The sequence below is a fragment of the Rhyacophila brunnea genome, unplaced genomic scaffold (assembly GCF_057557595.1).
Source record: "Rhyacophila brunnea isolate RB1 unplaced genomic scaffold, BYU_Rbru_1.0 scaffold_15, whole genome shotgun sequence".
NCBI lineage: Eukaryota > Metazoa > Arthropoda > Insecta > Trichoptera > Rhyacophilidae > Rhyacophila > Rhyacophila brunnea.
The window spans coordinates 16,909,353-16,923,036 of NW_028232806.1; the positions used below are offsets into that span (position 1 = coordinate 16,909,353).

General features: G+C 36.9%; 1 protein-coding gene across 2 annotated transcripts in view; it reads right to left on the minus strand.

Annotated features, from left to right (window-relative positions):
* fra (neogenin protein frazzled) overlaps positions 1–11,013 on the minus strand; it is a 181,461-nt gene extending 170,448 nt beyond the window's left edge. For both annotated transcript variants that reach the window (XM_085943016.1, XM_085943015.1), the window contains exon 1: positions 10,784–11,013. In XM_085943016.1, the coding sequence (XP_085799142.1) occupies positions 10,784–10,868 (85 nt within the window). In that variant the 5' untranslated portion in view covers positions 10,869–11,013. The remainder of the gene's footprint in view (positions 1–10,783) is intronic.
* Positions 11,014–13,684: the final 2,671 nt, after the last annotated feature.

Below are 13,684 nucleotides of genomic sequence, written 5' to 3' on the forward strand. Positions count from 1 at the left end.
AACTAGGTTTTTGTTTCAATGAATTATCGAATGATAATTCTATCAATTTTTCCTTTTCAATAGTACTTAGTCAATCTAAATTCATTATCTTGTTCATAGACAAATAGATTCTATATCCACGCGAACTTGGTAAAATCGAGATCTTATAAATAAATAATAAATGCATTACATAGCAAACTCTCCTAGTCTTCAGTAAATAGATTTTTGTCTGCTTCAATATATCTGGCGTAGAAATCATTTAAAATTGGAAACATGACGAACTTATTTATTTTATAATTTTGATTTCCATAGCTTAATAGCATAATTTCTTATGAATACTTTCACTTTGTCTTTTTAAATCAGTGAATGGATTAGTGGTCCTTGCATTCATTTATTCGTATTAGTTCAGCAATAAAGTTATCGTTCCTAAGCAAAACCCTTTTACATCATTCTTTCACGAGATATACAGCACACTTCACAATAGTATAAAAGTGAGGTATAATAAAACTAGTCTCCATATCTTCAAACAGGTTTGCAAACAAACTAACTTTTATAGGACTGTTTTTTATGTAGTTTATAACTAGTGGTCATTTTATGAACTATGCACTTGCAAACTGCAAACATGTGGCTGCCATTCGTATTAAACGTTTCGCGCCTCCCAGTTTGGAAATCGCTGACTTATGGTATGCGACAGGAGTGAGAGAAAGAGATATGCGAATCCCCGCGCTTTAAACTAAACACAGTCTTTGCGCATTGGGAGAATAGTTTTTCGGAATATGAAATTGAGTATTTCTTGTTCTGTTGTTTAATTATCCTCAGTCAAATATAATACGTTTGCTCAAGTTGAATAATGGGAGAGTGTGGTCGATTGATATTGGATAGTAGATCACAACCTAAAAACAAGAGGCGGCTTTCGTGGTGCAGTGCGTAAGGCGCTGGACTTCCACCCGAGAGGGTTCGATTCCCGATGAGGACACAATATTGGTGTGCTTTTATGAAAGCCTGTGTGTTTGTGATTGTTCAACATTACTAACAACCACCTTGTACGAAGAACAAGGACATGATTATTAATAATTTAAAAAAAAACCTAGAAACAAGTCGGACCTGCCATATACTAATGAATGATGACATTAATTCGATGACGGTCTTCTATATTCTACGCATGCGGTCTGCCCATCTCAAATGAAGAAGTTTAGTAGTAACAGATTTGATGAGGCAATATGAAAAGATCTCTGCGATGTACTTTACTGCAAATAAATAATTACGTATTATAATCAAACGGAACTATTATTAATGGTAAATATTCATTTCGCGTGCCAGGTCCCCTATCTATTTATACGCGGGCATAGTTCAACTGCGTAGGTAGGTATGTCTGTGTGACCATTCCAGACGGCTGGCAGACACCTCGTCTAGACTGCACAGCACAGTGGTACAAAATCCTATCCAACAAGTCATAATATTATTTTCTAGCACGAAATTCTTCTAATTTTAAAATATGATTACTGTGTGGGCCCACTCACATAAATAGTAGCACGTAGGTAGGTGCATACAATCGTCAACACCAGAAAAATACGAAAAAATGAACACGAATTGTACCTACCATTTAATACTACGACTGGACATCTTTCTTTCTATAGGTTGGGTGGAACCCAATGCAGGACGGATGGTCTAGTCATAAAAATCTCCACCGTCCATTACAAGACAGTTACAGCACAGCGAAACAGGATGGGAGTGAATTATGCAGGGGACTGACTCGAGCTGTAGGACCTACTACCAAAGTTGTCCTGAAATATTTCCACAGAACGACAATATTGCCAACCACACTACCCGCAGGTATACCAGTTATTGTACTATAATTTTAATTCCGCGTAAAATGTCAACAAATACGTGTAATTCTAGAATTATATGACAAAACTACTATTTTGAAAGATTTAATACGAAAATATAAACGCGTATAATTTTGTTTTTGCAGAACTACTATTCTTTTCTCGTCTCGAAGCAGTAAATTTCAAAGCTTACTGTTATGATTTATCTAATTCTATTTCGACCACTGCAACGCTTATGGTACCATCTTTGGAAAGTTTACGTTCTATATCTGATCAATATTTTCTTTTCAAAATTATCAGTGGTATTGTTGATTCGCCAAACCTACTCGAAAGGGTGGGTTTCCATTGTCCATCAAGATTTACGCGAAACCAAGCTTCGTAACATGTCAGCCGTAGCGATTCTAGCTATGCACAAAATTCTTTTATTCGGCGTTCTTGTCTAAATTACAATATGTATTTCTCCACCGTTGATACGAGGGTGGGTCAATAATTCCTTAGAAAAAAGCATTAAAACAGTTTTTATTTATGTATTTTTTTTTATTTCTCAACATAATCTCCTTGGAGCTCAATACACTTGGTTAGACGTTTCTCAATTTTTTTTAAACCGTCAGAAAAATAAGTTTTCGGAAGGTCCTCAAAATAAGCATTTGTCCGATCGATGACTTCTTCATTTGAAAAAAAACGTTGTCCACTTAGCCATTTTTTTAAGTTTGGGAAAAGGAAAAAGTCACTGGGGGCTAAATCTGGCGAATACGGTGGGTGGTCGACCAATTCGAACTTCAATTCTTCAATTTTAGCCATTGATCGTAAACATGTGTGAACATGGGTATTGTCCTGATGAAAGAGGATTTTTTTCCTGTTTAAATGAGGCCGTTTTTCTTCAATTTTGTTTTTTAGCTGGTCCAATAAAGATGCATAATAATCCCCTGTTATTGTTTTTCCTTTTTCCAAATAGTCAACGAAAATAATTCCACGTGCATCCCAAAATACAGTAGCCATAACCTTACCAGCTGATTTTACGGTTTTCGCCTTCTTTGGACATGGTTCGCCTTTCGCAATCCACTGCTTTGACTGTTCTTTCGTCTCGGGAGTATAGTGGTGTATCCATGTTTCATCTACAGTCACAAAGCGACGAAAAAATTCATCCGGATTGCGTTGCATGAGCGACAACAGGGCTTTAGAGGCCACCACCCTATTGCGTTTATTGTCGACTGTGAGCAAACGCGGCACCCATCTTGCAGAAATTTTTTTCATGCCCAATTTGTCATGTAATATAGAAATGACGCTACCTTTTGAGATCCCTGTAACCTCAATTATCTCACTCAACTTTAATCTTCGGTCACTTAACACCATATCGTGGATTTTATTGATCATTTCTGGTGTAGTCACCTCTACAGGACGTCCTGAGCGTGGTTCATCCTTTGTTGATGTACGACCACGTTTAAATTCATTTAACCAGTTATAAATAGTTGCAAGTGAAGGAGCAGATATGCCGTGAACTAAATCCAACTAATTTTTTATTTCCTTTGCTGTTAACCCTTTTATATTAAAATGTTTAATAACAGCTCTAAACTCAATTTTCTCCATTTTCCATTTTTCCATTTTCCACAAGCATTTTTTTTTTTTAATGTACGAGAAACACACAACAACCCGACCAATCTGATTGAAACTTCGCAGCATACTGAATCGGTAGTGCCGCTGCATGAAAACAAACCGCTTACAGTACTAGTCGCGCCACTTGTCGGCTTTTCTAAGGACTTATTGACCCACCCTCGTAATTTCAATAATTCATAAACGCGCTGTCTCCAACATTTTGTATAAATAGATATAGATATATATATTTAAAAAAATGTTATTTTTTTAAATATAATTATTCATTATTCTTCCTCATTTTTCTTATGTAATTTCTTTATACCTATTTGTGTTATTGTTACTATCTATCCTGTTAGGCTTAACTATATTATAATTTGTTTATGGAAACTTTGCTGGTTGCAATAACTTTTCATTATTCTATTTTTAACATAGTTTTGTAAGAAAATGTAAGTAACTGTTTGTTTCCTTAATAAATAAAATAGAACAGATGCGTTGAATCTACTAGAGCAATAATTATTATTATTGTTACTTGCTAATCTTCAACAGATTCCTTGATCCCAGATTCCAGGATCATGTAAACTGTAAAGTGCAAAGCATCTGATATACATGACCAAAACAGCGTAATGTACCAATACTTAGCAAGAACATGGTAATAATAATAATAATGGTTTCATCGTCCAAGAAGGTTTCTTAGATTTTCCATCACTGGAAAAATGCATAATAGTCGCTGAGCAAGAGCGTCGAAAGCGATTCGAAGAGGGCAACCATCTCGACATTACGAATGGCACAATACAAAGGCATGCGCGATAAAAATGGCTATTCAAAAAGTATAGCTTGCATTGCAGTATAGTAGGAATACTTCGGTCAGGCTGCGATGGTGTACTTAAGCACCCACAAGTACGTACACGAATGCATGTCGATGCGATAGTGCCATTGCATGCTGTATGCACAAAGGAACGATTTTTACAGAAGCAAAAAAATAGTGAAGATAGAGCGAAAACTCCAGTAGATATTTCATTCGACAATATGGAATGTAACAAATATATGAAAGTGAGAACAACTTTGTAATTAAAGAATCTACGAAACTGGTTCAGTCTCGCATCATCACTGTTTCGGTTAGTTGATTTCAAGAAACAGATAACTAACGTCGAATAGATAAAACATGGAGATAACTAAAATATTGTACAATTATTAACAACTACCTGAATGAGCACATGTCTAGATTTAACTCCGATCAGTAACTATATAACGTCGAGTGTCGACTTCTTTAAATACTCAGTGGATTACTATAACTATGTATCCGTATTGGAATGGCCGGAACACCCACTCAACTCAATACGGGATTAGGGGTTAGAACGTCAGACCAAATGCCGCCTGTCCAACGCTTGCATTCTGACGGTGGTAGCGACCCATGACGCTTTACGAAGACGTAGAACAGGCATGCCCAAACAGCGTTGCCAACTTAGCGTTTTTCTTGCCAGATCCAGCATTTATCGATAGGCATCTAGTTCAACAGCTTTAAATGTGCATAAAATAAGCTAGATATTTAGTTTATTTTTACAGATACGTAATGAAGGTAGGTCGATACTTGAGAAATAATCAAATAATCTAGCGTTTTTCATGCCAAATAGCTTGTTTTCGTACCCCGTCTCGCATGTTTTTGTCAACGACAGTTCGCAACACTGTGCACAACGCGTAAAAAACTGCTGATGCTTCACATCCAAATGTAGAGCCTCGCGATAAGCTCGATTAAGACAGAGTGTGGTGCGGGGCGGTTTGGTTTGAAGGGGAATATAGTTGTGTTGTTATATATATTATATATATTCGGACGTCTGAATAGTATCTTCAAGAGTGACCTACCATTATGTCTTAAGCGTAGGGTGTTCAACCAATGAGTGCTACCCGTGCTCACGTATGGCTGCTGCGAGACGTGGACCCTCAACACGAGAGATGTCCAAAGGCTAAGAGTCGCACAGCGAGGCACGGAGAGGTGTATATTGGGCATCACGCGAAAGGACCGTAAGAGAAACGAATGGGTTAGGAAGCAGACAGGAGTACGCGATGTAATAGACGTTGCCAAACAGCTGAAATGGAGATGGGCGGGGCACATTGCTCGCCGAAAGGACGGCCGCTGGACAAATGCCCTCATCCAGTGGTACCCAAGGGGCACGAAACGGCCACAGGGTCGCCCTTAAAGCCGCTGGATTGACGAACTGGTAAAATTCGGCGGAAATACGTAGCAGCGAACGACACAGGACCGAGAGAGTTGGAAGAAGCTTGGGGAGGCCTTCATCCAGCAGTGGATTGACCCCGGCTGATGATGAATACCTGTTTTATATCGTACATAGTACGCGGACCAAAATTATGGTACAAATACTATAATTATAGAACGGTTGGCAACACTGAAACTGATAAATGTTACCCATAGTGTGTATATGGCGGAGCATGGGATTCTGGCATAACCAAGTAAGACACAATGAAACAGGCGCCATATAGGGACTCTCGGAAACACCGCGTCGTGGCCACGTGATACCAGATATAGTGATCACTGATCACTGATATGGACAAAGAAAGATTAATGTGTTGAATGAATACATTTTTTGTTTCATAACAATAATTCCGATTTAATCTGCCTCAAATTATGTTACGAGTACGTCTTAAAGTTAAAGTAATACATTATTTTTATTTTCAAATGAGTACGTGATTATAAGGAGAATTCTCCGAAGAAAGACCATTAAATAATCTCTGGCGTGATCATTATGTATTTATTTAGACATCGCGATGATGTTCTCGCGGCTTGCAAGCTGCAAGGGGGCCCCCCTATTCGGGCTCGTAATGCTTCACAAACCGCTAAAATCTCAAAATAGAAGATGGCGGTCCCTACTGTCTTCCTCGGTGCAGTTTATCATCGACACTAATAATATCCACGTGTCATGTGGTGTCGTGCACAGCACTGGACTGTCTTTATTTCCATCACTGCAATCGTTGACTTATTATATTGTGCACGATCAGCGTTTCCCACGTAGCACTTTTCTTGACAGATCTAGCGTTTTTGACTTGGCATCTAGCTTGCAAAAAATGCATCCGGCATATGGCGTTAAATCTAGAGTTATTCGACAACAAAAACCGCTTAAAACATTTCATGTGGGTCTATTCTATGCTTATCGACCGCTAAAGTGATAAAGTGAAAAATATTATCAAACTTAGGGTAGGTTTGTATCAAAATATTAGCACTTATTGTAACAATTACACGAAGGCGGTTTTTATTGTTGCAATAAGTGCTATATTTTAACAGCACCTATCTTGCTGCTGTTAAAATATCGCACTTATTGCAACAATAAAAACCGGCTTCGTGTAATTGTTACAATAAGTGCTAATATTTTGATACAAACCTACCCTAAGTTTGATACTATTTATCAATTTAGTGTTCGATAAGTATAGAATAGACCCAATGAAAAGGCTAAAAAATATCGAAACACTAATCCTGAGCGTTTTTTTAAGCTAAAACGAGTCGAATTTGGAAAAAGATGACGGTACTGTTCGGTTATACGGAATACAGCGGAAAACGCATTTTGAAAATAGCCGATAAACTGGATTATTTGTTAGGTTAACCTAACCAAACCTAACCTAACATAAACTAACCCAAACTAACAAATAATCCAGTTTATCGGCTATTTTCAAAATGCGTTTTCCGCTGTATTCCAAGATGCAAGTATGCAAGATGACTTCAGTGGTGAACGGAAAAAAGCTCTTGAATTTGAATAATATGACGTACCTATTTAGGGTTTTTTTCTCACAACTAGCTTTTAACCTCGTATGGAAATAATATATTTTTGCAGTCTGCAACAATGCGCATGATGAGATAATACGCTAATTGGCAGAAAATAGGGGACTGCTAGATATTCTCAAAATTGAAAAATCCTTAGGAATATACATGTAGCCAGTGGAGTGTTTATGTACAACAATTAATATAGGTACTATCTTGGACAGGGAATTTTTGCAAATGATGGAGTAGGTATATCGCCAAAGACATGTAGGTAAAAATAATGCAAAGTGCGTTACCTTCAGGATTTAATTATTGTAAGATACGATTCGCGAATGTGGAAAAATATGGGATAACTTCAAACACGTTTTAAAGAATATGTTTTTTTCAATATTTACGTTTGTATCATAATAATATGCAGTTTGTCACGCAAACGCAACGCGCATTCAATATTGGTAATATTTGAGGATATTCAGGGGGGTTTATTTCTCGCGTTTGATGGCTTGCAAATCATTAAAATTATAAATCAAAATTCACGTCATAGTCCTGACCTATGGCGACTGGTTATCGCATTTCTATCTTATTAATCTGTCACGTGGGATATTAAAATAATATAGAGAAATCAATGATCGTTAAACTGAAAAATTAAATATATCTAGCAACGACAAAAAAATTGGGCGACGCTGTTCAATAGGTGCACTTGATATTAGGTAGGTATATCGTCGATTGCAAAAATCAATTAAACCAATAACTAGATGCATCAATTTTGTGATGATTATAAAAAACTGTATCTAATAATAATAATTAATACTACGTCATTATTTTTTTCAGAAACAAAAAATGATACATTTGATTCAAAAGAATACCATTATACAAATTAATAGGTATGTCAACAATTAATAATAAATAAACAATATTATTTGATTTCTTTGTTGGAAAATTAAAAGGTACTTTATTATTTATGTACGTGGCCAGTGTTAGTTACTCGGAAATAGTCCATGGCCGATTGATGTGACCTATGCTTCCCAGGGATAGATCATTTTACCATTAAATTTCGACCAGTTTCCCATACCTACTAAATATTTACTAAGTACCTACATTAACTTTAAAGATTTAAAATTTTACGTCTTCTATAAGTATCAAGTATTATATTATAATACCTACTTACTTACCTACATATTAAAATGTTTAGTTTCGATGAAAAAATTATACCTATAATCAAAAATATAGATTGAGATAAATAACTTAATGAAAAAGTTCATTAAAGCGCCAATCTGAGGCGAAAGATCTTGGCATCATTTTTGACTCTTCGTTATCTTTTCACCAGCATCTACAGCTCTACGTGCAAGAAGCTTCTAGGATTCATCATGCGACAATCCAAACCATTCAAGAATTCAAATGTCATTCTCGTAGTATTCTCGAATATGGATATCGAGTCCTTATGAAGTCTCCTACAAGCTTATTTTAGAGGGCGTCTAGAAGACCCCATTTATAGACATTTTCCTTTAAATAATTCGTCAAACGATTACTTTCCGACTGCCTTTCTACAAGGCATGCTCACTTTTCACTCTCTTGAATCTCATAGGACACTTCTGCTCTTGAAACATTTTTGCCTGCTATCACGAGGGATGGTACCCAATCCTGGCGTCCTAAAGAATTTAAATTTATATGCGCATGTCAATTACTTACGTGGTCGCAGCCATGACCTATTCTGGATCAAAACTGTTTCCTCGAGTCAAGCCTATCTCTCAGGCACCATTAGCGAGGGGTACAAGACTAGTAAATGCGCTCCCTCCCGACATGAGACACTTTCAATGATGTACCTACTTTGCATTTTGTTTGTGAAACTGTATTTTATTGTATAAAATTGTTTATGTTCTTTTATTATTATTATTATTTTCTCCCTTCTTGTGAGAGTAATATTAATTGTTATAATGTAAATCTCATGTTGTGAACGTCCGGAATTTTGATTTGTTATGTCCACAATGTTTTTTCTTAAATAAATAAATAACTGGATAACATAAAACAGTGTTGTACAACCCGAGGCCCTTCCAACCCATTTATTGCGCGTGTCCGGAAATATATAGTCGTATATTAAAGACCGTCCAACGTCTTCGGGTCGTATAGTACTGAGATAAAATTCATGGTTAAATAAAACACGGTCTTGTCGGTTTACAGGACCTCAGCGGCAAACAAATTTAGAAAATAGCCGATAGGAGGATTATTTGTTAGGTTAAGATGGGTTATGTTAGGTTCTTGAATTCATGAATTTAGCCAAAATCGGCTATGAATATTGAATTAAGTAATGTTCATACCTATTGAACCTAATAAAATTGGAGACTGTATACCTAGGTAGTATACGATCATTTCTTGCCGATAGAAAGCTCATGTTTTACGTACAATTTACATGTAACCTTTATTGCGTCCTATCGACTTTAATAAAGAAATTAGCGAAATCTTAATAATTGCCTGGTCTGGCCAAAAACTACATTTATGTAGGCGCGAAAATTGCCTTTGCCATGCTTTCTGATAAGCAGGGTTTGGCAAGATATGACCGGGAAATACGACATGAGTAGATATTTAATTAAATACCTAAAATAATATTATGTTTCGACGCAGGATAGAATAATAATTATAATATCATTCATTATCCGTAACTCTTGATCCGCCAATTAGAAAATGAATAAGTTTAATAATTAGCGAAGACCTAACTCCTACCCTATACCTATTGTACTAATAAAAAAGTTAGATAACTAGATAGACTGACCAAATCTTGACTAGATTGTAGGAAATGTGTATTAAATAATATTCTTAAGAGAATAGCATGTATTGATAGGAAATATCGGGTAGTGTTAGTATAGTCAAAGATCATAGAGAACGTGGAAAAGCTTTCGCCAGATAGGTTAACCAAATTATAAGTGGCGCGGGATTTCCCTCAACAATTATTTAAAAATATAATGCGTGTTGCACGGAGGATGTGGTACCACCATGTGGGTCGCGATCTTCAGTCATGAGGTCATGACTGAGAAGATAATATACCTACCTACATTATATTTGATTATATCGGAGATTATAACAATTTCAAGCTCGACTAATCGCGGCAGATAAGATATTAAAATATTGATATGCACAGTTTACAATGTTTATAAATAATAAGACGATAAGAAATATGTAGTACATTTTATTAAAATAAATGTATTAATTATCACATTCACGACGAGACTCGAATGAACCTTTGATTGTACAACAGATTCTGTGGGAATATTTTGTCTTCTGTCAGATATTAATTGATGAAGAAATGGTAAAAATCTAAATAATACATTCACAAAACAGATGCACAAGGAGTAAGATGATGTGTGAGAATAAGATTTTTGTGTGAGTGGACCCTTTTACTATAACAAAAGTACATACAAACGTAAAATATACATCGACGTAAGTAAGCAAAAATTACTTGACAACAAAAAAACGTTGCACTCCACAAATGTGGTGTTCTCATCGACAAAAACTCTCCTCGGACACAGTTTCTTTGTTTCCCCATATCGCTGTGTAAATATTGACATACAATACGCCGTGGTGATACATAAAATCGCTAAATATGAAACATTTGCTGTAGGAAGTTTACCTTGGACATATGTAAACAACGCAAAGTAGAGCTGCAGAAGTATCCATAATCTTGATCCAAATCCACATATGCCGGTCTGTAACATTGTGGCACACACTTGTCACTCACTAATAATGCAGTTTTATTTCATTTTCACTAAATATTTAGTATATTTCATTCACTAATCGCACTTCTGTCACAGGCTGTCTCGCCAAATTGGTTCGCGCACCGCCATATTCAATCTCCAGACTGGACTATACTGTTGCGAAACAACTCAAATAAGACATCGTAATGAAGATAGTCACGACTTTATTTTTCCCATATGTTCCAACACTCAATAAATAAATGTAGTCATAATTATTTATTTGGCTAATAGGTACCTAATATAAAACAATTTCATTATAATAATGAAAGAATTGTTGAAGAAAACCTTCTTATAATATAGAGATGAGGCCAAAACGTATGTAAATTAAAAACAAAAAACACCTTTGGGCTACTGATTAAGTGAGCCACAAAACAATCTCGCAATCTTTCAAACAGGACCACACGCAGATATAAAAGCCCATAGTTTTTTAATAGGTACGTCTCAGGTTGAATAGTATTTAATTCCGTTGATCGGCCTCTATCCAAATAAAAAAATATATTCACAACATAGGTACCTACAATCACCATTTTCAGTCCTAAATAAAAGAATCACACGGACCTCTACAAAGTAATGGTTAAATTAAGAAATTTTGTTTTTACGAGAAATGGATATTAGCAACTTGCTCAACCTATTAGGCCAATACTCTCGGTCCAAACACACATTGAAAAAAAAATAGTATCACGACGTTAAATAATAAGATATCGAAAATATCTGTGTGTGCTGGATTTCAGTGTGCGTATGTGTGCGCGGCTACGGCGCGTTTGGCAAACACACGAGATAAAAGTGAATTTGGTCTTAATTTATCATAATCGTCTACTTACATCGTGGTTGTCGTCAATGTATTACATACTGTAAGTAGTAGATGTACAAATTATAACATATAAATTCCAGTATGAAAACAATACAGAAAATAGCGCGTCAAACTGTGAATATGATCTGCGTGAAGGACAATAATTACACGGGCAGATTCTCACGGCAGTTGCCCTCGATCATAAAATTTTGTCACTATACTTTGGATCGTTCGCTAGAGTAGGTAGTGGCCAAATAGATTTGAGAGCGAGAGAATGTCTTTGATAGTGGCCTTATTACTTAATAATTATTGACGATCAGTGAAATTGAGTTGACGACTGTCGTATATTCTTGATACCTAATCGTCGATTATATTGTTATGCGCAAAAATTTTATAATAATTATTATTTTTAGCCATGATTGTAGGGAACGATCCAAAATGACATTTCACGATCGAGGCAAATGATCGGCGTGAGATCGACATTGAAAGTGGTCGCTGGAGGTCAAATAAGCAACAAGGTTCAATCTATAAAAGTAATATTTCAAGACTTCAAATAATTAAAATATAATATAAACATAGGATAAAAGGGCATGACGTACCTATCTCCTAATAAAAAACATTATTATTCGAATTTGACTTTGAAGTCCTTGAGATAGGGTTTGCTCTTTCTTCTTCGCGTAGGTTATATTCTACTAATTTATTTTTCTTTTCCTTTACGAATCGACGATGTTGAGAAGCCATTGGTACCTGGAGGGACGCTTGGCTTAGATCTATTATTTCTAGCCAGTCTTCTGTTTGTAAGACGGCTGGAACTTCGTAATGGTGAATTAGTTTGAATGGCTTTGGCTGTAGGAACGCATTCAAACGCTTTCGGTTGAAAACAGGGCATACGCCCCCGTCTTCTTTCTTGATCAGAAACAGGGTTGAGAGAAAAACTGGGGGTTTGACCCGCTTCTTCTAGAACCCCTGATCTCGAGAGTGACCTTTGCTGATTGTTGCGTTTGAAAATCTTTCCGTAAAAGTAAAGAAGGACTTATCCGCACAAAAGGTATGCGGGCTACGGCTATTATTTTTACCAATATTGGGGGGGGGGGGGTACACTACGCCATCAAGACTCCCCGAAAGTCTCTTAGGTGGCTTATGTTGTTGGTCGTCCAGATGCGGTCACCTTCGCTTAGAGTACGGATCCCTGGTGGAGCCCGTACCTACGATGGAGAACTCCCTTCCCACAGGACGTTGCCCCTTGGGAGTACCCCGGCCATAATGTGAGTTCGAGGGCCTTCCGGGACTCTCAGCTCGGAGGAATCCTTGATAGTGCCTCCCGAGTGAAGGTATCCTTCCGGTATGGATCTGAGTCATGTTCTCGCAAATTTTATTATGCGTTGTCCCCAAAACCCTCTTCGATTTTTTGGTACAGGCTCATCGCTGTTATGATGTTTTGAGGATTGGTTACCCAATCCAGTAATCCACTAACCCTTGCATACCCTTTCAGAAGCTGTCCCGTTGGGAAAACATCGCATTCTGGAGGGCCGCGATGGTCCTCTTCGTCAGATGATTAGCTGATGACGAGTGGTCGCACCGACGCAACTTGTCATTTAGACCTAACTCTACGACCGTAGGGGCCGCCAAGAATTGTTTTTGGGCGTTGTGCCACTCCTTGCCGGCCCCCCTGCTGAAATAAGGTACGTAACGAGGATACCTCAAACATCAGCATCTTAATCGACGCTCGTACGTTGAACTTTTCTTCCTGTAGCAGTTCTGCTTCGCCGTCTGGTGTCCATTGCTTTTAGAATATCCTCCTCACGGTCATTCAGATGTTGCGCCATAATCACTGATCACTTAACGTTCACTCAACTATCACTTAACGTTCGTCTAAGATATTTTTTTTTGATAGTTAGAATGAACTGTCAGACGTAACATGTAAACAGTAAGAAAGTCAAATCCTTAATGAAGACAAAGTGATGCCAAACCCTATACATAAAAAATA